Source organism: Theropithecus gelada, chromosome 1 (assembly GCF_003255815.1).
Source record: "Theropithecus gelada isolate Dixy chromosome 1, Tgel_1.0, whole genome shotgun sequence".
Lineage (NCBI taxonomy): Eukaryota > Metazoa > Chordata > Mammalia > Primates > Cercopithecidae > Theropithecus > Theropithecus gelada.
Window position 1 is genome coordinate 190,902,982 of NC_037668.1, and position 23,962 is coordinate 190,926,943.

General features: G+C 44.1%; 1 protein-coding gene across 1 annotated transcript in view; it reads right to left on the reverse strand.

The window, feature by feature from the left end:
- The window catches only part of TNN (tenascin N), a 71,367-nt gene that overhangs the window by 7,841 nt on the left and 39,564 nt on the right, over nt 1-23,962 (reverse strand). Inside the window, exons 10-17 of the mRNA XM_025404818.1 lie at nt 22,011-22,277; nt 19,951-20,214; nt 15,431-15,694; nt 12,895-13,025; nt 11,824-11,956; nt 11,243-11,394; nt 4,018-4,114; nt 2,974-3,141 (exon numbers count right to left, since the gene is read on the reverse strand). Of these exons, the coding sequence (XP_025260603.1) occupies nt 2,974-3,141; nt 4,018-4,114; nt 11,243-11,394; nt 11,824-11,956; nt 12,895-13,025; nt 15,431-15,694; nt 19,951-20,214; nt 22,011-22,277 (1,476 nt within the window). The remainder of the gene's footprint in view (nt 1-2,973; nt 3,142-4,017; nt 4,115-11,242; nt 11,395-11,823; nt 11,957-12,894; nt 13,026-15,430; nt 15,695-19,950; nt 20,215-22,010; nt 22,278-23,962) is intronic.

Below are 23,962 nucleotides of genomic sequence, written 5' to 3' on the forward strand. Positions count from 1 at the left end.
TTGTATTATAACTGTCTTTTTCTATACCTGAATTTCATGTTTTATACAGTCATGCCTTGCATAAGAACATTTCAGTTAACAAGGGGCTGCATATACGACAGTGGTCCCATAAGATCGCAATAAACCTGAAAATTACCCAGTGACATCACAGCTGTCGTAAGGTCGCAGACCAATGCATCACTCATGTGTTTGTGGTGATGCTGGTGTAAACAAACCTACCAGTCATACAAAAGTCTTGCACATATCATTACATACAGTAAATAATACTTGATAATGATAAAACAATTATGTTACTGGTTTATGTGAATAATACTATACTTTTTATTGTTATTTTAGAGCGTATGACTACTTATCAAAAAAAAAAATCCTGTAAAACAGCCTCAGGCAGGTCCTTTGGGACATACTCCAGAAGAAGGCATTGTTATCCCAGGAGATGACAGCTCCATGTGTGCTATTGCCCCTGAAGACTTTCCAGCGGGACAAGATGTGGAGGTGGAAAACAGTGATATTGATGATCCTGACCCTGTTGCAGGCCTAGGCTAATGTGTGTGTTTGTGTTTTAGTTTTTAACACAAAGGTTTAAAAAGTAAAAAATAAAAGTAAAAAATGTTTAAATAGAAAAAAACTTACAGAATACGAATATAAAGAAAATATTTTTGTACAGCTGTACAATGTGCTTGTGTTTTAAGCGAAGTGTTACTCCAAAAGAGTCAAAAAATTGAAAAACATGTTAAAGTTTATATAGTAAAACAGTTACAATCAGCTAAGGTTAGTTTTTACTAATGAAGAAAGAACATTTTTAAATAAATTTAGTGTAGCCTATGGGCAGTGTTTCTAAATTCGACAGGAGTGTACAGTCATGTCCTGGGCCTTCACATTCGCTCACCACTCACTGACTCACCCAGAGCAGCTTCCAGTCCTGCAAGCTCCATTCATGGTAAGTACTCTGTACAGACTGACCATTTTTTATCTTTTATACCATATTCTCACTGTGCCTTTTCTATGTTTACATATATTTAGATCCGTAAGTACTTACCATGGTGTTACCATTGCCTACAATATTTAGTAATATGCCACACAGGTTTGTAGCCTAGTAGCAATAGGCTACACCATATACCTAGGTCTATAGCAGGCTCTGCCATCTAGGTCTGTGTAAGTGAATTCCATGTTTGCACAACGATGAAATGCCTAACAATGCAGTTCTCAGAACGTATCCCTGTCGTTAAGCAACGCATGACTATGTTATACTTCAAGTGCACGTAGCACAGCCTGTCTCCAGCCCGTGGAGACCTAGGACTACTGAGGAAAGAAGTGACAGTATCCAAAGGCAGCAGGGATCTTCTAGCTGCAATGCTTTTTTTTCAAGGATTGTCTTTTCCCTGAAATAATTATTTGTATACTTTTTCTCACCCAACCCCTACTCAGAATCCTGGAAGTTTCCTCATGTCTGTAGCCAAAATGCCTCATACTCTGGTAGGTGCCTACCACTCCCTCTTTGTCTCCTCCCATGTCACCATGTCACCAAACTCACACTTTCATTCACCCCTGTGGAACCTATTGGGTCTCAGGGACTATTATGTAAGATGCTAAACATCTGTAAGATTATGTATATAGAAAAGTCCTGCTAGCAATTTCATTTTTTAAACTCTCCCACTCTGTACCAGGCTCTGAGATAGGCCCTGGGAAGTAAGAACAAATGCAAAATTCATCTGACTATTATTTAAATGAAATTGTAAGATCTCAAAGAAAGGTTTGCATTCACAGTTGGCCACCCCAGATCATGGCCCCAGACACTCAGAAGTTCTGTTCACGGTCTTCTGCCATCAGGGCTCCTTGAGTAGACAATCTTGAGAAGTCCAGCAAGGCTGTGAGATAAACTCCAGCGTTCTTTCCTCCACTCAGTCCCCACTCACCCCGAAGCCCCCGGGCCTGGAGAGCCCTCTCTTTCCTCCCACTCGAGTTTCCCCCGTTTTGCAGATCCAACTCCCTCCAGTTGCTTCATCCTCCATGTGCCCACCTTCTCCACACTCCTGTAGCTCTTTATGTTTCTTACCCCTTATGTGACTGTCTGCAAAAGTTACCTTCTTTTGTTTTCACCTATCTACATTTAAGTCTAAGGAGAGAGACCGCCATGTCTTATACAGTCAGTCAATCTGGCTGGTAACACATTCCTATATAAATACACCAAAGTCAAAAACATGCAAATGTCAAAACACAGGCTTACTTGTTAGGGTTTAAAAACCATAAATACAGCTTTTAAAATATTAGTATTAAAACAATAACCACACCTCCCCCTCTTACACAAAATATTTAATTTACTGGTATCATTCCAGCATTTCAGTCATGTTGCTTAATTTTGTTCTTTTTCTTCACAACCAAACACACCAGCAACTGGCTTAGCTCCAATGAGCAGCCACTAGAGGATAAAGGTTCCCCGACTTTCCACTGAACTGCTCATTTCTGTGTTGTCACAGTTGAATTAAGTTAATGAGTCCCATACCTATTATTTGAATCAGCACTTTCATTGTTCTGTTTTTATAGCAAAGTGCCACCAAAGGCTCAAATAATAACACACACACACACACACACACAACTGTGCAAAGATGACAGCCACACTGCTAAAGTTGAATGAAAGACTGACAAGCATCAATAAATTGTTCAGAATATGGGCTCATCAGCTAATGTACAACGGCCCGAATAAGCAGAGCACAAGAGGAGGGTTTTTACTGGGCGTGGGGGCGGGGGGGTTGTGACGTATAACATACACAATTTCCAATTTTATGGTGGTCAAGGATTGCTTTAACTACTTGCTCACTCCTGACCCCCTGCAGACAGTAGGGCCTCCACTGTCAATGAGAACAATTCACCTCCACAGAATAATATTCCATCCCCCAGATCAGTGGCATACAGCAAACCAATCCTTATACGACAGAAAGCAAGAGACCTTTGCAGCAAGAAAACATTTTTCCTCACCCGCTGTGCCTCTGTATTTCCCAACTGTCAGCTTATACCGCTCCTTGCTGGAGGCCACTTGGAAGAAATCATATATAGCATAGGCGGATTCATTGGCAGTCTGTAAATCCACTCTCACCTCATACCGCGTTGGAGTGCCGGTGGTGAGGTTGTGTAGCTTGTCAAGTCCTAAAAATAAAAAACGGAATTCCAACACCCAATCCACTCATGTGTGCGACTGAGTACTCAACATGTGCGTCTGAGGCTTTCAGGACCTAAAGTCACTTTAGTCTTTACCTTCTCTGCTAATAAGGGGCAGTCTCAGCACTTTCTCTTTCGGGGACTCATAGTCACGCTAAGGAGTGTGGAGACCATGTTCTATGGAAGGGAGCAGTGAGGGGTCAGGGTAACCCCAGAAGGAATCTGCCTCCATTGGCTCCATCCCTCTAAAACAGAAGCAGTTGTATTTACCATCCATTTATCTCACCAAGTAGGAGGGCGGGTCAATGACTCATCCTAAGATCCCCGAAGAGATTTTATACTGAACAAACCACAACATCATCTACTCTATTAGACACTGGGTATCTGAATCATGACTTTTTAATTCTTCATTTCCCAATTCATGCTTTTGGCTATTTCCCTCTCTGTGAACATCTGCTCCAGAGGAGAGCAGAGGGAAAAGGGGAAAACATTGCCCATAATGCCTGGCATCACCACCAGAATTTTAGAGACTGCTAGAGTGACCTTCCAGTAATGACCCAGCATCCCAATCCCTGAACTTTTTTTCTACTACTGTGCCTTCTAAGATCTTCAGGCTGCAGGCAGATCCTGCAGAGCTTAAATCAGCATAAAACCCCTGTGACCACCCTACCTTTCAACAAGTTCAGAGTGCAGGAGAGCCTTCCCATCAACACGCCCACCAAGACCCTGCTCAGCACAGTCCTCTGTCTCCCTGCCACTGGGGCCTCTCTGTGAAGGTGGTGAGCTTCCCTAAGCTTCCTAGCTAGCTTGTCCTGGGAGAAATCACCCCCCACAGCCCCAGCCTCCTGGATTCTGAGATCATACCAAGCCAGAACTCCTTCGTGGGGTCCCCAAAGCCTTCCACATAGGTCCTCCATCGCTTGAAGAAATCCAGCTGCCCAGTGTTCCGCCTCTGGAAGACCTGAGAAGGGAGACGAACACTTCATTCTGACCCTCCAAACAGATATAGGTGCTGGGAGACAAGAGAAAACCAAGAACTTGCTCATACACTGCCTTCCTCCAGCTAGCATGTCTTTCTTTTTAGAGAGGCTTTTTATTTATATGTCAGTAGATTCACTATATTAATAAGCATTATTTATATGTACAGTAGTATGTCAGGTACTAAGGAGTGTAGAGCAAAAGCAGAGAAGCTTCCTGCCCTCAAGAAATTTCAGTTCTTTCCATTATTTGTGTGATTCAGTTGCTAGTGTGGATTGTCTAGGGCAAGACATTCCAGACCTCTGCCAATTCTCACATGTAACTTTCAACACCCATTTAACTCCATTGGGGCACATCACATTTATAGCATCTTTTTTCCCCTTTTCTCAAATAGTTTGAGAGTAGAAATTATTTTTTAATTCACCTGATTCTTAGCATAGCGATTATTTAATACTTATGGAGAAAAAAGTTCACACAAGTATTTACTGAGCATCTACTATGCACTAGGCAATATACAAGATAGTGTGCAAAGTGAATAAATCAGAAATGGTTCTTTCCCTCCTGGAGCTAATAGTTCAGTAAATACAATTACTAAATTAAATAATTTTTTAAATGCAATTAAAACTGTAATAAGGGCTATGAGGGAAAGATGCAACAGAACTGCAAGAGCGTAAAACAGGAGGACCTGACCAAGGAGCCAAGAAACCACCCCCAGGACATGGCTGAGCTGCAGGATGAGTAGGAGTGGTCAGGCAAGAGCACGGGGAGCAATGTTGGGGCTGCTGGGGGCTGAGGAAGGGATGGAAAGGGAGGCTGAGAAGATGGTAAGAGTCAGTCCTGGTAAGCTTTTAAAAGAGATTGTTGAAGACATTGGTCCAGGTAAGAACGGTGGAAATTATTGCAGAGTTTTAAGCAGGAAATGAGATCCGATCAGATTCATCTCTAGCTAGAGTGCATGGAATGGACTGGTCAGCGGTAAGAGTGGAAGTGAGATGACTAGTTAGGAGACTACTGTAGAGTGCAGATGAAGGGGGACAGTAGCTTGGATGAGGGATGCCCTGAGGATAGACGGAAGTGGATAAAAGGTAAAGTTGACAGGGCTGGTGACAGAATGTGGAACTGAAAGAGGAGGAAGTCAAGGTAAGATAAGTTTCTTATAGTTTGGGCTTGCAGATGACTCTTCCCTCAGCTATTCACTGAGATGGGGGATTCAGAGAGGACAGGTTGTAGTTTTGGGGGTTTTTGTTGTTGTTGTTGTTTGTTTGTTTTTTGAGGTGGAGTCTCACTTCATTGCCCAGGCTGGAGTGTAGTGGTGTAATCTTGGCTCATTACAACCTCCACCTCCCAGGTTCAAGTGACTCTCCTGCCTCAGCCTCCCGAGTAGCTGGGATTACAGGCACACACCATCATGCCCAGCTACTTTTTGTATTTTTAGTAGTGACAGGGTTTTACCATATTGGCCAGGCTGGTCTTGAACTCCTGACTTCATGATCCACACACCTCGGCCTCCCAAAGTGAAAGTGTGAGCCACCATGCCTGGCCGAGTACAGATTTTAAGAGTGGGTCATGAGCTCATTTGGGGATGTGGTAAGTGTGAGTTATTTCTGAGGTATGCTGGTGAATGAAAATATCACAGAGCAATTGGATGTAAGGGCTGGAGTTCTAAAGAGAGGTCTAGGCTAGACTTATTGAGGTAGAGTGTGTCTCAGGCAATGCTAGGAGTTCACCGAGTCCCAGTTCACTTTCTTCTTCCCAGGAACACAAGAGGATGTCCATTTACAGCTTCCCTTGCATTCAAGTTGGAGCCATGTGACTATTTGCAGCCAAAAGGCTGTAGGTGGGAGCCTTTTGTGTGTGGGTGGGTTCTCCACACTCTCTCTTCTACTGCCATGCACCACAGGGCCATGGGAAAGGCCACACACTGAAACAGCAGAACTATGAGATGGAAACAGCCTGAATCCATGAGTCACACTTGTAACTGGCTGCCAAACCTGCACAACACATTGCACACATGAGAAAAATACATTGTGTTTGTTCAATTGCTGGAATTTAGAGTTGGTTTGTTACTGCAGCATAGCCTATTCTATCCTAGTTAGTGCAGAGAAGCATGGGACCCAGAGGAGGGTAAAATGAAGTCATGGGAAAAGATAAGACCACGTAGGAAGAAGATGGGAACTGAAAAGATAAAGTGGCCTAGAATCAAGCCTTGAGGACATCCAGTATGTATAACGAAGAAGGACAAATCCATCAAGGAAAGAGAAGGGGCAACAGAAGTGGAGAAAAAGAAACTAGAAAAATATGGAATCACAAAAGCCACAAAGAGAAAGGTGTGGTCAGTAGTGTCAAGTACTGATGAGAGGTCAAGGAACAGGAGGTCAAAACCATCCCTAGAATTTAGTGGCACAGAAATCACTGGTGATTTTACCTAGGGCTGTGTCAGTGTGAGATATGGACAGAAGCCAAACTGGAACGGACCAAAGAATGAGTGAGAAGCAAGAAAATGGAGGCAGAGTTGGGTACCATTCACCAAAGTGTGGACTGCTTTGTTTTCAAAAATTCCTCTGTTTGGAGAAGGAAGGCACTGTTCCAGTCACAGTAAATTGGATTCTTTTATAGGAAGTAAATCTGAAAAGTACCTACATACACCTGTGTACACTACTGAAATTGATAACACATCTAATTCCACATGACCTTGAGAACCAAGCTGAACGCCATCCTAGCTAACCTCAGGAACGATTCCCACTAACCAAAGGCTGGAATTGCATTTCTCCCTCTGCCTATTTTTCTTTGCATTCATTCAGATGCAGAAGCCCCAACACAAAATCTAATCTCCCTCTTTTCCACTAGACTTCACAGCATGTGCCTTGAAGTAAAACACATTATCTTGAATTTATAAGGTAAACCGCCTGACATTTGTGCATTCTTTATATTTTTCTCCGGAAAGAGAAAGGGAGGGAGGAGACAGTAGGTTACCCTGCAGCAATGCTGAGAACTCCACATGGGAATTCATATTTAACTCCTTCCAAAGCACCCATCCAAGTTTGCTGGCCAAGGAGTGGGGCACCATGGATGCAGAAGGCTCCAGGCTCCAAGTCAGACCACAGCCACTTCCTGGGCAGGGGACGGGTGGGGATTGCTGAGGCAGCCTCTTCTATTCCTGACCCTCGGCCAGCTCATGGTAAAACAGGAATGGAAGGGAAGAGAAGAGCCTACCTCATAAGACTGCTGGGAGAACTAAATGAGACACCACATAAAATGTTCTATAAACGGGCAAGAGCTGCCAAACAGAATATAGGAAAGATCACGACAAACAGTTAACACCGCGTTAACACTGTTGCTCTCTTTCCCCTTTGCTCAAGGATCCATCTTTTAAAGGTGCCCTGTTTCCTTCTTGGCTTCCCTCACTTTTTTTTCACTCATTTATTCACTTAGATGACAATCATTTCGTGAGCATCTGTTGAGTGCTGGCCCTGGAGCAAGTATTTATGATGCCATTTGACAGATGTGAAAGTCCAGAAAAGCGAGTATCCAGAGTGCTACAGCTAATCACTGATACAGAGACCACGCATAAACCTTATCTTTCTGTCAGAAAGTTTGAAAATACCAGCCCTACTGAATCTGTTTTGCAAATAGCATTTCCAAAGACTCTGAGAACTTGCTAATTTCCTAACAAGGTGCCTGATCCCACCCCTTCCTTGAGACTCTTGTTGTACCGTGGACAGTGGAAATTTAGGACAGATGTAGCACTGATGTATGGCTCCACATACATCGGGTCAAATCACGTTCCCACCACAAGGTCAGGCTCAAATCCAGCCTTTCCTTCCTAGGATGCATTACAAAGGTAGTTGGTCTCTATCTCCAATCAATGGACCCAGTGCCCAAGCTTGATAGGAGCTTTCCAGCGGTGTGTGTGTGTGTGTGTGTGTGTGTGTGTGTGTAACAATACTTCATCTGGGCCAGGGAAGCTTCCAAAAATGATTCTGGTGCTCTTTGCATCACTGTTTTGAACCAGAACCAGCTCTATACTTACTAGCTGTGTGCTTGGGCAACCTTGACAAGCCTCACTTTTCCAAACTGTTAGATTAACATGTTAACAGCCTCTCGGTCACAAGCTTAAATCAAGGCTTCAGCAAGGTCATTAATCATAGTAAATCATAAAGTAGTTAAGCCAGACCGTGGCACATAGAGATATAAGAAGTTGTTATGATCTCTCAATAAATGTTGGTTTGCATTTTATTATATCCGTTTCCAAATGAACGGACCCACAGGGACCACTGATGCATCTGGATCAGGCAGCCTTAACTGACTCACTCAGAATCTAAGCCACTCTCATTTGATGAGATGAAAACACCTTATAATGAACTATTAGGGTATCATAAAACCCCCTGACCAAGTAAGTTTCAAAGGGGGAAAAAAAAACCTCTTTATGTCTCGTTCTATACTAGAGTGGTCATTGCATTTTAGAACTTATTCAATGCCCTGAATGACTAAATACAGAGAAAAAAAAGTCAAACTTGCACTGAAATGTCTGTGGAAAGAGCCTCTAATGCAGCCCTTAAGACTTTCAAGATGGAAAACAAAGATGGAAATATTTGAGACATTAAGTGTTTCCTGATGTTCTTTCCAGCCTCCCACCAGCGGCAGAGTTTACCTCAGGGCACAGTTCTTCTGGTCTGTTCTTCAAATTGAGTTCCTGCTGCTTGGGATGGAAGAATTACCATAAAAGGATTTTAAAAGCTCAATAAAACAGAGAAACTGACTATGGGTCATCCTTCAGTGACAAAGGACTCTTGAACTCCCCCCAAAAAACTATGACAACTGTGAGTAAAATGTTTTGTGGGGAAGTTTTCAGGACTCTGTTTTCTGGAGCATGGTGCCTTTAAGTAAAACCCTGCAGAACCTCAGTTCATGCATGACCCCCAGGAATCTGGCTCAGAAAACAAGACTTGGGGTGGGGTTGGGGCTGGGGAGGGTCAGAATGCACAGTGGTTTTATTATTTTTGGAACCAATCTCTGTGTTTGAGGAGGGGTCCTTTCCATGAGCAGGATATAAATGGCAAGCTGCTTGGGGGCAGGGATTTCCATTGGTTTGGTTCACTGCTGGATCTTGAGTACATGAAACAGTGCCTGACACACAGTAGGCACTCAATAAATATTTGTGCAATAAGTCGTGACTATTCCAGGGCAGACAGACTGACAGATCTCTTTCTAAATGTTGTCCCAGATAAACGCCTCTTTCTCTGTGGGAGCTTGGCTTACAAAAAGGCCACACTAGACAATACAAACATCTTGCCAAAGGTCAATTATGGGCACAAAGGCAGGAAATTGGACTGCAGGCCTGAAGGGACAGAATGCTTAGCCTTACAATGGTGCTGATGAAAACCAGCAGGTACAGCCCTATGGGTCTGGTCGGGTAGAGGACCTCCCATGTTACATTCTGTTCTGTTGTTTTTTACATCAATCAAGAATTTCCCCCAACCAATCCAATTACTGCCTTTCAACCGTCAGATGCCGCTGTGCAGATAATAAGTTTCCTTCATTGCTGCTCATCAGATGGTATCTTTTTATTCATGTCTGCTCAAGTGTCTTTGGTTTCCCAGGCCCCTGAGTGAATGTGTAAATGAATAAGGTTTGAGCACTATGAGATCATGCTCTTTCTTTCCCACAGTGACTTGCGGAGGCACAGCAGGTTAAGGCTGCATTGTAGCTTGGAGCAGTGACAGTCTTTATCATTCAGGCACAGGAAGAAAAGGGGCAAGGGGAGATGGAAGGATCAGATTGCAACCCTCAAAAGCAGCTCATCATATAATTGGATCAGGCTGCTGCAATCAAGGAAGCTGCCATGTGGTTTAGGCAGACAATGGCCCGAGAGAATAAAACGTCTACACAGAAGAGGGACAATTAGAGCATTGCCCAAGTTTCCGTCTTTCAGGCTTTAGTCTTTCCAATCAAAACCTCAAAGGCCTTGTTACTGTACTGTGGAGCCAGGGTACAGAACTTGGACAACAGACTCCAGTTCAGAGGACTGAACTCCCCAGACAGGCTATGCATTTGCATTTTGGATGACCTGAGATGAACTCACTGAGAAGACCAATGAGTTAGGAGGCTGGAGTCTTGAAATCTGGTCCCAGCTTTGTCATTCTTGTATGACTTAGGTCAAGCACTTCTTTCTGTGGGCCTCACTGTCCCTATCTGTAAAATAGGAAAAACAATCCTCTCTCACTTACTCTAAAGCTGTTGTGTGAGGGTCATGTGTTCAAAGTGCTTTGCAGAAGGTAAAATATAGGTAATACACACATATAAGGCATTACTAGATGATGATCAACCCACAAGCCTTCATAGTCATCAGCCTTAGTCTAACCAAGCCTGTTCTAGGACAGGGAATAAGTACTAGGCTCTATCCTTACAGTGGGTTGGTGTCAGAGGCGTTTGAACCAGAGCCATCTTGAGTGAGTGCTAAGACAATGGGGCTAGGACTTGCTGGGCTGCGTTCCCAGAAAGTTAGGTATTCCGAGCCTCCAGATGTTTATGGTTAAGGGAACAGATTGACAGTGTTTACTAAACAGACCCAGACTTAGGAATGTCCTGATATCCTGATATCTTGAGAACAGAAGCACTCCTAATTTTGCTTTAAATATAATAATATTGATTCTTGCAAAATGCAGTAATTAAGAAAATTAATCCTCTATCACAAACCCTTGTAACAGAGCACATCTCCTCAAGATCTTTTTTAATCCTATATATAAACAAGTACCGTACCTAGGGTGCATGCATTCCTCCTTACTTTCAGAAACACCCTACTCTGTCTATGGAGTAGCTGTACTTTCACCACTTTACTTTCTTAATAAACCTGCTTTTGCTTTGCACTGTGGACTCGCCCCGAATTCTTTCTTGCATGAGATCCAAGAACCTTCTCTTGGGATCTGGATGGGGATTGCTTTCCTGTAACATTGGGATCTCTCTAAAAACAGCAACAAGCCACCAAAACTCCTCTCTTCCATGGGTGGAGAAGAAATAGGGCTCCAAACACTCTGTGGAGCATCCATGACCGGCATCCTGGGCTGAGAAGCAAGGCCCTATGCAGAGCTCCCCAGGGTTCTGCGTGACTCACAATCCAGCCACCTCCGTCCGTGTCCATGTCGCAGTACACCTGCAGGGGCCGGCTGGCATCGCCGTGCAGGTAGATGGTGTACAGACCACTGGCGGCATTGCTGTTCTGCTGAACCTGACTGCAGTCCGAAGGGTGTGGGAAACGGGCACCAACTGGGAGCCAAGCAGAGACAGTATCGTTAGGAGCAGGGCAAGGAGGAAAGAGGTGGAGTTTCTCCCAATGTTAAGGCAACTTATTTTGTTTGGAAATCATTTTGTAACTTCCTACTTTAGCTTCTTCCAACTCTTCACTCATATCTTATTTTTCTCTTCAACTCCCCAAATGTACCAGGAAAAAGTCAAGTTCACATCACCTCCTCCCCCAGCTCAACTGCCCACAAAATAACACTCTCTTTCACTCCTCTCTTTAGCCTCCCCATTGTGGGATGGATTTCTTTTGAACACATAACTCCATTTCCACTTCCCCATGCCTAGAGAAATCAATAGTTCTGCATCCACTTGCTCCTCCCTGGACTGCTTTGCTAGCCTCTCCAATGCTGGTTCTCACTGCATGGTCGTTCAGAGCACAGGATTCCACATTACCTGTGGAGAGGGTGGTGGATACATTTCTGCTCCGGAGACCACCCTTAAAGGCAACAAGGGAGACAGGGTAGGTGGCACCTTGCTCCAGGCCTTGCAACTCAAACCTCTGGTCTTCTCGTCCCAGCTGTATCTCCTACCAAACAAGGCAGATAATAGACAGCTAGTGACTCAGTTTATCACCCACTAGCACCCTAGGTGTCAACAGCATTCCCGGGTACTCATGACAGAAGCTCTCTGAGGGCACAGTCTTTTGTCTCTCTGAAGCCTCAGTGGCAGCCCAGAATCACAGTGGGTCCCAGCCACTTCTCTGGAGAGCCATGCCATGGAGAGTCAGCACCACTGGGAGCATCAGCTGAGAGCCAGTACCCAGGACTGCAGCTTCAGGATTACCGGCCAAGTTTCTGGGATACTTTGGCCTTCAGATACACACAGGGGCTCTAACTACAGCCATCGCTGGCAGCAACAGGCTGGCAATGCCGGGCTAAGAAGAAATTAATAGGGGAGGTGAAACTGGCCACTGATATCTGAGACAAGGAGATAGTTGGTATTTCAATAAATTTCCTTCTGAACCGGTCTTACTTCCTCTATAAACATAGGGCTAATCTTCCTAGTGGTGCTGTCATAAGCACTAATTAAGATAACAAATAAACCTAAGTGTCCTTCCTGTTTTTCCTTCCTCCCTTCTTTCTTCATTGGCAAGGAGGGAGAATAATAATTTTCCATTGGGACAGGTTTTGAAAATTTGCTGGCCTTCAGATTCTAAGGGGAGCTATAACCCTTGAAATAAGGGTTAATCAATTCATTCAATAAATATATATCAAACACCTACCATGTGCTAAGCACTGTCCTATGCACTTTAGATATGGTGATAAATGAAACAAACATAGAGCTTACATTTATTAAGGAAGACTAACCATAAACAAAATAACCCGGAGCAGATGTACAAGCAGCAATGTAATCAATAAAGATCAGCAAGCTGCCATGAGGCCAGCAAATGAGCGGGTTGGCCCAAGTTAGTTGCTTCACACAGAAGAGAAGGCACCAGGAGAAAAGACAAGGAATCCCCCGTACCTTAACTGTGCCGTCTGGGAACTGGTAGGTCAGAATGTAGCCATGGATCTGAGCAGAGGGGGGTGTCCAGGTCAATACGCCACCAGACTGCGTTACAGCAGATGGACGAAGGTTTCTGGGAGGGTCAATTTCTGTACGTAGAAAGTCAGGTAATTTTTATTACTAAGATACAACGGAGGTAAGGTAATTTTTGAGACATCAGTTTATATTTTCTCCTTTCAAACCCTCCCATTTCTCCTCCTTCTTTCAAGCAGTTTGCAGACTCTCTTCCTCCCTGCCACAGGGCCTTTCTGACCTTTGTTTCTAAAAGTACAGACCCATTAGAGACAAGAAGAACAGGGCATTGGGTGGGTCCCAGAGGAAGAGAAAGAGAAAGAAAGAAAGAGAGAGAGAGAGAGAGAGAGAAGGAAGGAAGGAAGGAAGGAAGGAAGGAAGGGAGGGAGGGAGGGAAGGAAGGAAGGAGAGAAAGGAGGAAAGAGAGAAAGGGAGAAAGGGAGAAGGAAAGAGAAAGAAAGAAGAAAGAAAAGAAAGAAAGAAAGAGAGAGAGAGAGAAAGAAAAGAAAGAAAGAAAGAAAGAAAGAAAGAAAGAAAGAAAGAAAGAAAGAAAGAAAGAAAGAAAGAAAGAAAGAAAGAAAGAAAGAGAAAGAGAAGGAAGGAAGGAAAAGAGAAGAAAGGAAGAGGTGGGGGAGGGAGGAGGGAAAGAGAAGGGATATAGGAAAAGCAGAGCTTTTCTTCAATGTACTTCCTCACTCAAACACTAGAGGGAAAGCAAGTGTGTAAGCAAGCGTGGGTAAGCAAGTGTGCACTGTAGACCAGGAAAACGAAAGCTCAGTAAAAATACTAGTCAACATCATAACTGGTCAGAAGGCTCTTTTTTTTTTAACCAAAGAAGATATGAATGGAAATTTCTCTTTTGAAAAAGCATTATCACAGAAGGTTATTTTAATTTAGAACTTCCCAAAAAGACGCCTCCAGGCTATTTTCTACCCAGTAGCATTTCAGCTGAGAACTGAATTGCAGTATTTTAATAGAAATCAGACAGCTGTTGTTTTGAATTAGTATGTTTTGACAAATTTTGAGTTTCTGTAATATCAACTTGGTTTGATTTTCTAAAGCATAACATCTGGCATGGATTTTATTCTAGTCGTCTCACAGAAAAACTGAATTTCCTGATTTCATAATCAAGGCAAAACTGTGGCTATTTTAATATCTTAAGCAATCTCCTGCCACCTCTTTGCCCACCACCCCCTGGTTATGGACTAGAGACGTATGTCTTAGTTACTTTCACATTTCTATGGAGCAGGAAAATAAGAATTTTTTTTATTGCTGTCTTCAAAAATGGAGAAGGTGAAACCAAGCAAAGATAAAGAAGAAAGAGGAGAAGAAAGGAATAAGGGAGAAAGGAATAGAGAAAGGAAGGGGAGAAGGAGGTAGGAAGTGGGAAAAAGGGAAGGAGGGAGAACTGGCTACTGGTTGCATCTGGAGAGCAACACTGCGTACTAGGGAGTCCAGGACAAAGAGAAGACTTGTTTGTTTGCTTGTTCTTGAGATGGAGTCTCGCTCTTGTTGCCCAGGCTGGAGTGCAATGGTGCAATTTTGGCTCACTGAAACCTCCTCCTCCTGGGTTCAAGCAATTCTCCTGTCTCAGCCTCCCAAGTAGCTGGGATTACAGGCACCTGCCACCACACCTGGCTAATTTTTTTATTTTTAGTAGAGACAGGGTTTCTCCATGTTGGTTAGGCTGGTCTCAAACTCCTGGCCTCAGATGATCCGCCCGCCTCGATCTCCCAAAGTGCTGGGATTACAGGCATGAGCCTCCGTGCCCAGCCATTTTTTTTTTAACACATCTCTGTTTAGTTTGAAAATATTTACTACAAGCATATATTACTTTTTAGATTAAAAACGCAAGTTAATTTTAACTAATAAAGATCATAGAGAAATTCAAGACATCTCTAGGTCCTGTGGCAACATTTGGTGCATTCAACCATGGATGGAATGGACAGACCTTGCCCGCACTGCCTGAAGAGGCCCACAGACCTCAAGGTGGGCACAGTGCTGTCTTCCAAGTGCTTTTGGGTTCTGACCTCCCTGATGCTCCGCCAAGACCAGAGGCCCCATCCCACACACAAAATACATGCAGTTCAGGTGCCTTTCCTCATCAACTGAGGATGGAAAGGAGAAAGATGCACCCCCTTTGCCTCCATTGTGGAAGATGGAAACAGAAGAGGCTCCTGCCTCTATCTTCTCCCAACTGCAGCTAAGGCCCAACCATTTTCTCCATAGCAAGTGTGGAGAGTCTGAGCGCTGGGCCAGGTGGAGGGGTGAGGGAGGCCGCCTTTGACACCAGCACTCCCTCTACACTCTCTTAGCTGTGCTGTTGGGTCAACTTAATTATCTCAAAGACATAAAAAAGGAACCACTTTGAAGAATGCCCTCAGGTAAAGCAACCACCCTCCTGCTCCCTTCCCTAGCCCATGGAGGAAGGTTCTCTCCTGGTAAGTGTGAGGGGTTCCCCTGGCCTGGTCCCTCTCAGTACCTGTCTGGGCCTTGGTGTCGGTCTTCTTGCTCTCCTGGTCCCCCTTCTGGGCCCACACGTGCACCATGTACTCCATGCCCGGTCTCAGGCCCGTCAGGACGGTGCTGCTGTGCTCCTTCCCCACCGGAACCTCCCTGGTCTCTCCATCCGCAGAGGTGTAGCGCACCACATACTTGTCAATCGTGGCCTGCACCGGGTCCCAGGAGACAGTGGCCATATTCTCTGTCACCCGGTCAGTCACCAGGTTTTTGGGGCTGTCAATTTCTTTTTAAAAGGATTTAGAAAAGGCTGAACTTTAGAACAAAGGAGGGCATCCCATCTTACCACCCCATCACCAGGCGCTCTCCATCATGTTACCATTAATAACGGTAGAATTCTACTTAAAACACCAGTCAAAGGCCCCTGGTCTCCATTTCCAAGGAAACAAACCACTGGACATAAAACTGGAAGGAATCAGATCTTCTCCCAGTTTTTATATATAAAAAATTTCTGTCCTTGTAATTCTCATCAAAATAACAATAAAACTTGCTAAGCAACAAGATGAGCCACCAAAACTGCTGTGGATATAACCTCTTTTCTGATCTCCCTGGTATCTAGTTACTTTGAGAGCCGAGGTCATATCCTCCAATCTTTCTGACTTATAAAACAGGAGGAGAATGCAGGCCCAGGGAAATGGAGGGTACAGGCTAAGTTCCTGTTGACATCTTATGTTAAAGCCAAGACTCTTCACTCTGAATTTTGGGCCCTCCCACCCTCTCAAGGACTTTGCTGCGGATCTGCCCTTTCTCTCCTGTGTCATCAATCTCTTCTTCTCTTTCATCAGTCCCAGACAAGCAAGGTCTAGAATCCCCCATCCTCCCCCATATCATTCCATTTCTCTGTAACCCTAAACTGACAGATTGTCTCAAGAGAAATGTCTACATACCCAACTTCACTGCTTACTCTCCAATCAATTGTGTTTGCATCTTTCTATGCCACACAACTAAATCTGCTAGTCTAAGTCACCAACAACATCTGTATTGCCACCTCTAATGGATACTTGCCTTTCTCAACTTTACACTGCTTCTGGGTGGCATTTGGCAGAGCTGATCCATGCCCTCCTTCTTGAAACACTCTCAACCCTCAGCTTCCGTGACTACACACTCCCTTGATTTTCCTAACTCACTGGCTCTTCTTCAGTCGTTTGTCAGCAACCTTCAAACACTGGAGCACCCAAAGCTCCCTTTCTTTGTTGTTTGCTTTGTTTTGTTTTGTTGATACAGAGTCTCGCTCTTTCACCCAAGCTGGAGAGCAGTGGTGCCATGATAGCCCACTGCAGCCTTGACCTCCCAGGCTCAAACAATCCTCCCACCTCAGCCTCCTGAGTACCTGGGAATACAGGTGCATGCCACCACACTCAGCCAATTTTTTTATTTTTTTTGTAAAGACAGGACTTCACCAGGCTGGTCTTAAATTCCTGAGCTCAAGCAATTCACCTACCTTGGCCTCCCAAAATTCTGGGATTACAGGTGAGAGCCACTGCACCTGTCCCAAAGCTCTCTCTTTTCCTCTCTCTGCTTTTCCGCCTAGGTGACCTCACTCATGCCCGTGACTTTAAATACCAACTAGATGCTAATTGCTCCACAATATCTATTAATTCTGAGCCCCTCACTAGTTTATACAACTGCATCTCCACCACAGTGCCTGGCCTGTATTAGACACTCAATACATATTTATGTAATCAATAAATGAATCACTCAACTAACAAGGAATCTCACAAGTATCTTGAACTTAAATATTTAAAAGTCTTGATGTTCCTCCCCAAACTTTTTATTTCTCAGTCTCCCCTCTCAAGAAATGGTAGTTCAATCTCCCATATTGCTCAAATAAATAACACAAGTCATACCTGAGTCATTTTCTTCCTACCTCAAATCTGTCAACAGGTATTATCATCCATACCTCAAAAATATATTCCAGACATCCCCTCTTCTCTATCCCTTTTGCCATCACACTTATCTAGACAATCAGCATTTTGCACCCAGACTTTTCTAGCAGCTTCTCTACGAATCTCCCCACTTCTATCCTTGTCATTTTATCCATTTATTCTCCTCACTGTGGCCTGGAAAGTGTTTTTTAAATGAACACTGCATCATATCACTCTTCTAATATTAATAAATATAGCCCACTTTGTCCTCTAAGCACCACACGGTCCTGGCTGACCTGCCCCTGCTCCTCCCACCTCATCTCAGGCTACTTGCTCTCCCACCCACTATGCTCCAGCAAAACCAGCCTCTTTTCATTTTCCAATCATCCCCGGTACTGTTCCAGCTGAGGGACATCACACATACTCTTCCCTCTGCCAGAAATGGCTAGTTTTCGCCAACATCCATTCTCCCCCTTCTTCTGTAAGCATACTCACTGTCCAACAGATCTCTCTGCAATGATGAAAGTATTCTATGATCGGCACAGTCCGATACTGTAGCCATTAGTCACATGTGGCTACTGACCATTTGAAATGTGGCTAATCCAAATAAGAAAATTTTTTATTTTAATTATTTTTAATTAATTAAAATTTAGGCTGGGCATGGTGACCCATGCCTGTAATCCCAGCAGTTTGGGAAGCCGAGGCAGGAGGATCACTTGAGCCCAGGAGTTCAATATAGTGAGACCCCATCTCTAAAAATAATTAAAAATTAGCTAGGCTTAGTGGCATGTGCCCATGGTCCCAGTTACTTGGGAAGCTGAGGTGGGAGGATTGCTTGAGCCCAGGAGGTCAAGCCTGCAGTGAACAGTGATAACACCACTGTACTCCAGCCTAGCTAACAGAGAGCCTGTCTCTGAAAATAAAATAAAAATAAAAATAATTTTAATAGCCACATGTAGCTAGCAGCTGCTGTGTTGGACAGGACAGCATAACTGAAGTAAAGCTGGGCACAGGGCCATCCAGCTAAAGACCTCATTTCCTAGCCTTTTGTGCAGTGAGGTCTGTCTGGGACCTGGCAATGGAACATGAGAAGGGCTGATGTGTACAATATCCCAGTGATGCCCTGACCTTCAGCATGCCTCTTCCCACTGGCTACAATGCAGACAGGGTGGTGACCAGGTAAAGGAGGGCAACTTGCTAGGGATGACTAACCAACAATCACAGAAGCAGCCTGGGTGTCCTGGATGAGGAGCGACCGTAGCAGCCCTGGCCATTCTTCAGAGAGGAATACACTCCTTTCCTGCTGAAGCAACTGTTGTTTGAGTGTTTCTGTCAATGTATAGCAATAGCATAGCAATCCTATTACTACTCACCCTTCCCATCTACAAGACATCCTTACCCTGTAATTCTCTATACCTATACCTTGTTCATCTCCTTCACAGAATTTAGCACAATTTACGGGTTTAAATGTGTTTTCTTATTTATTGTCTATCTTCACACTAGACTTCAAGAGAGTAGAGATATTTGGTTTGTTCGCCACTGTGTTCCCCAGGCCTGGCACTTAGACGATACTCACTAAAAGTCAGTTGCCTACTGCAAGGAAACAGGGCTCCAGCGCCCAGGTGAATACTTGCTCCTTTCTATTACACAGCGTCTATTCGGTCAAACCTACACAAAATAGCTTGCCACAAAACAGGATTTTAATCAGTGGTTTTAAGAATTTTATATTGGTTTTACATTATTTTCTATAATTGTCTATAGCTGAGAGACACAATGATTGAAAACACAGGCTCTGGAAAGAGTTCGAAGACATTCGTGGGAAAAGACATTCGTGGGACTGCTCCCACTGGGTCCAGTACTGTAGTTTTTCAGACACGCTTGAACCAGAGCAACTCCATCTTGAACAGGAACTGGGTCAAATAAGGGTGAAACCTACTGGGCTGCATTCCCAGACAGTTAAGGCATTCTAAGTCACAGGATGAGACAGGAGGTCGGCACAAGATACAGGTCATAAAGACCTTGCTGATAAAACAGGCTGCAGTAAAGAAGGCAGCCAAGACCCACCAAAACCAAGATGGCAATGAGAGTGACCTCTGGTCATCCTGACTACTATTCTCCCACCAGCGCTATGACAGTTTACAAATGCCATGACAATGTCAGAAAGTCACCCTCTATGGTCTAACAAGGGGAGGTATATATAATCCACCTCTTGTTTAGCATATCATCAAGAAATAACCATAAAAATGGACAACCAGAAGCCCTCAGGGCTGCGCTGCCTATGGCTAGTAGCCACTCTTTGATTCCTTTACTTTCCTAATAACTTGTTTTCACTTTACTCTATGGACTCACCCTGAACTCTTTCTTCCATGAGATCCAAGAACCCTTTCTAAGGGTCTAGATTGGGACCCTTTTCCTGTATCCTGTAACACTTTGTTCTTTCTTTAGGTGAATGAAAGTTTTTGTTTTGTTTTTTGTTTTTTTTTTTCACAGCAAACTCTCCTAAAACACTCTGCAGCCCTGCGGTTACAGATGTCAAAAGCAGCTGCATCACCACTCAGCTGCAATAGATCAACCTGCATTAACTACCCCGGTTGGCTCTTCTCTTCACTCCTATTACCTGTCTGAGCCTTGGTGTCAGCCTTCTTGCTCTCCTGGTTCCCCTTCTGGGCCCACACGTGCACCGTGTACTCCACGCCCGGCCTCAGGCCCGTCAGGACAGTGCTGCTCTGCTCCTTCCCCACTGGAACCTCCCTGGTCTCTCCATTGGCAGATGTGTAGCGCACCACATACCTGTCAATGGTGGCCTGCACCAGGTCCCAGGAGACAGTGGCTGTATTCTCTGTCACCCGGTCAGTGACCAGGTTTTTGGGGCTGTCAATGTCTGGAAAAAAAAAATGCTGATCAATATGCACTATGAACAGGTCCCAGAGTGCAGAAACTCATGACCATTTTGCGTGGGGTGAAACCCTTTCATGTTTTATGGGGTTTCCGCCTCATATGCTCTTGTTTCGTTTTTAGCTGTTTCATGGACATCATCTTCTCCCCCGAGATACACCTGGCTCCTCAAGTAGAAAGCAAAATAGATCAGAACCTGAAAATCCAGGCTGTTACCTCTACCAAGTCTTTAGCAAAACAAATCTTTTATTCATCTAGAAAGGGTATATCAAGCCCCAACTCTATGCACGAAATGTTCTAGACAGTGTGCAGAATCCAGAGTTGGGAAATACATGGTCTCTGCTCACAAGGAACTAACAATTTTGTGTCTGGCATCATGTCAGTAAAGACTTCCTATTTCATACTAGAAGATTCTAAAAGCCACTCCTAAATGTAAGCCCCTAGAGGAAAAGGGCAGCATCCTATTCTCCTGTGTTCCCAGTGCCTAGTAGTGGGCAGGACACATGGAAAGTACTTACTATATATTATTAAATAAATCAGCAAAAAGTAAAACCCTGGGTGAATATTCTCTAGTATATCATAGATTCACTCATCATGCTGGTTTGCTGATTAAATCACTGTAGAAAATATGGTTAGATATCGCTTCCACTAAAATAAGAATATAACGCAAGAGCTGTCCTTATCCTCAAAACTCTGGCCAATGTATACTCTGCTGTTCCACAGAGGGGAACATGCTCTTTTCTTGTTTAAGCAAGAGTTATTTGGTTGTTCTGGTCATGTGTATCCTATTGCTATTTACACATCCTATCTGAGAAACATCACTACTTCATTATTCTCTACACCTACACCGTGTCATCTCCTTCATAGAACTTAGCATAATTTCTAGTTATAAATTTGTTTTATAGTTATGATTCATTTGTCATAAACCAAATGATATACATCTCCTTGCTATGGCAGATGTGACGTCTACATTCTTTTTTTTTTTTTTTTTTTTTTTTTTTTTTTTTTTTTTTTTTTTGAGACGGAGTCTCGCTCTGTCGCCCAGGCTGGAGTGCAGTGGCCGGATCTCAGCTCACTGCAAGCTCCGCCTCCCGGGTTTACGCCATTCTCCTGCCTCAGCCTCCCGAGTAACTGGGACTACAGGCGCCCACCATCTCGCCCGGCTAGTTTTTTGTATTTTTTAGTAGAGACGGGGTTTCACCGTGTTCGCCAGGATGGTCTCGATCTTCTGACCTCGTGAACCACCCGTCTCGGCCTCCCAAAGTGCTGGGATTACAGGCTTGAGCCACCGCGCCCGGCCGTCTACATTCTTAAAGTCCAATTTTCAGTATACTATTGACAAAATTTGATTTTCATTTTCTGTTCCCACTCACAGACTCACTAAGAGACCCTTGATACTATCTATGGCAAAAGATCCATTCTAAAGTCCAATTTTCAGTATACTATTGACAAAATTTGATTTTCATTTTCTGTTCCCACTCACAGACTCACTAAGAGACCCTTGATACTATCTATGGCAAAAGATCCATGCAATCAGAAGAGGAGCTGATGGACATGACCATGTAATCATAGCTTGGAGACTGCCATGTGGCCCTGACTTGCAAAGAAACTAGTTAAAGGAAAATGAGGGATGGTGTGTGTAATCTGTTATGAAAGGATGGACGCCATCCCACTCTTCCATTAATCATTGATTTCTGCCAATGTCAGAGAAGGAAAACAAAACTTGTCATCCATTGACTTAGCATGAAAGCTCTTATATTCCCAAAGAACAATGCTCCTTACCTGTCTGGGCCTTGGTGTCAGCCTTCTTGCTCTCCTGGGCCCCCTTCTGGGCCCACACGTGCACCGTGTACTCCACACCAGGCCTCAGGCCTGTCAGGACAGTGCTGTTCTGCTCCTTCCCCACCGGAACCTCCCTGGTCTCTCCGTCCTTGGCAGAGGTGTAGTGCACCACATACCTGTCAATAGTGGCCTGCACTGGGTCCCAGGAGACAGTGGCCACATTCTCTGTCACCCAGTCAGTCACCAGGTTTTGGGGGCTGTCAATGTCTGAAAAAAAAATTGCTGATCAATAAACACTATTAACAGGTAGCAAAGAGTGAGATCTGGGCATTTCACTTGTGGTGAGGCAGTTTCCTGTTCTTATGGTTTCTCCATATCACATGCTGGTTTTCAGTTATTTCATGGATGTAGACCTTATCCCCACAGCTGGATTCTTGGATTTTTCAATAAAGCAGCACAGGAGAGTGGTATGAGTACTAAATCCAAAGTCAGAAGAACTGGGTTCTAGTTCCAGCCCAGAGAGGCAGAGTAGAGGTGCAGGGTAGAGCCAGGTTACTAGCAATCTAATCCCAGCTCTGCCATCTGCCAGCTGTGGCTCTGGACAGTTCAGTTGCTGCTGGCTGGGCCTCAGCTTCTTCATCTGTAAAATCTGAGGTTTGGGTTTGATAAACTTTTAAGATTCCTTCAAGCATGAATATGCCATGCATGTAACTAATTTCATAACTTACTAACTTGTTTTTGTGACTTTGGGCAAATTGCTTTACTTTACTTCTGTATTTGTTAAAAGTGGTTGTTAGTGATTATTGCACTTACCACACTCTGAGTAGCTCTGTAAACCAAGAGAAAAAAATGTTATGTAGCAAAGGGCTTTGAAAATGTTAAAGTATTACAGTGTTTACCACTCTGAAGCCACAGAATATTTACTCTATAATTTAAAACGTAATTAAGGGCAAACCTACCTCTCTGCCTCAATTTTCTCCACAAGAGAAAAAAAAGGCAGGGAAAAATAATATTAGTACATATTCTACAGAATTACTGTGAGTATTATATGAGTTAATAACATGTTTCCTAGTGTGATGTCAGCAAGATGGCTGATTAGAAATCCCTGACACTCATCTTCTGCACAAAAACAACTAAAACAAAGAATAAACAACAATATTTTTTAAAAAACTAAAGGAGAGTGCAGGATTATATCAAAGGAGAAACAGAAACTCTGGTAAGCAGAGAAACTCAGGATAGCCAGATAGAGAACAGAAGGAAACCCTGGGATCCCAGCACTCCATTGCCCAGCTAAGAGCAGCTGGAAACCAGGAAGAACTTCTCCCTACAGCAAAAGGCAAGCAAGAAGATCCCAGTAGCCCCTATCAGCACCTTGTACACCTACCATCATCACCATTGGGATCTCCTACAGCTCTCACAGGCACTAAGCCCAGCTGAGGGAGCTGCCTACAGGCACACAACTATGCTCCTTAGAGATGGAGCCAATACTGTGCCCCATCCTCTGTGGCCTGCATGGCTACTGTGCTACACCGTCTTGGCATCTTGGAACCGGGACTACTGTTGGAATGTGTCTTGCTCTGGGGGTGAGTAGCCATTCACCCCTTCATCCCTGAGGGTAAACTGCTGCTGAGACACCACCACTCAGTGACCTGACATCTCCAAGCAGAGCTGTGAGCAACTGTTACACCTTTCCCCATGGGGCCAAGCAGCAGTGGAACCACTCCACATCCCCATCCCCTACCCACTCATTCCAGAGCTGAAGCTGTACCCTCTTCCCTGGAGAATCAGTACTTTGGTAAAATAGCTCCACCCACTTCTCTCACACTAGGCAGCACCCTACCCATAGGGGCCTAAGCCGAAACTGCACTAGTTTCAGTTCCTAAGTGAACAATGCTTTTGGCAGAGCCCTATATCCCAGGACAATGGTGTTGAGGCTATCTAGAATAGTCACA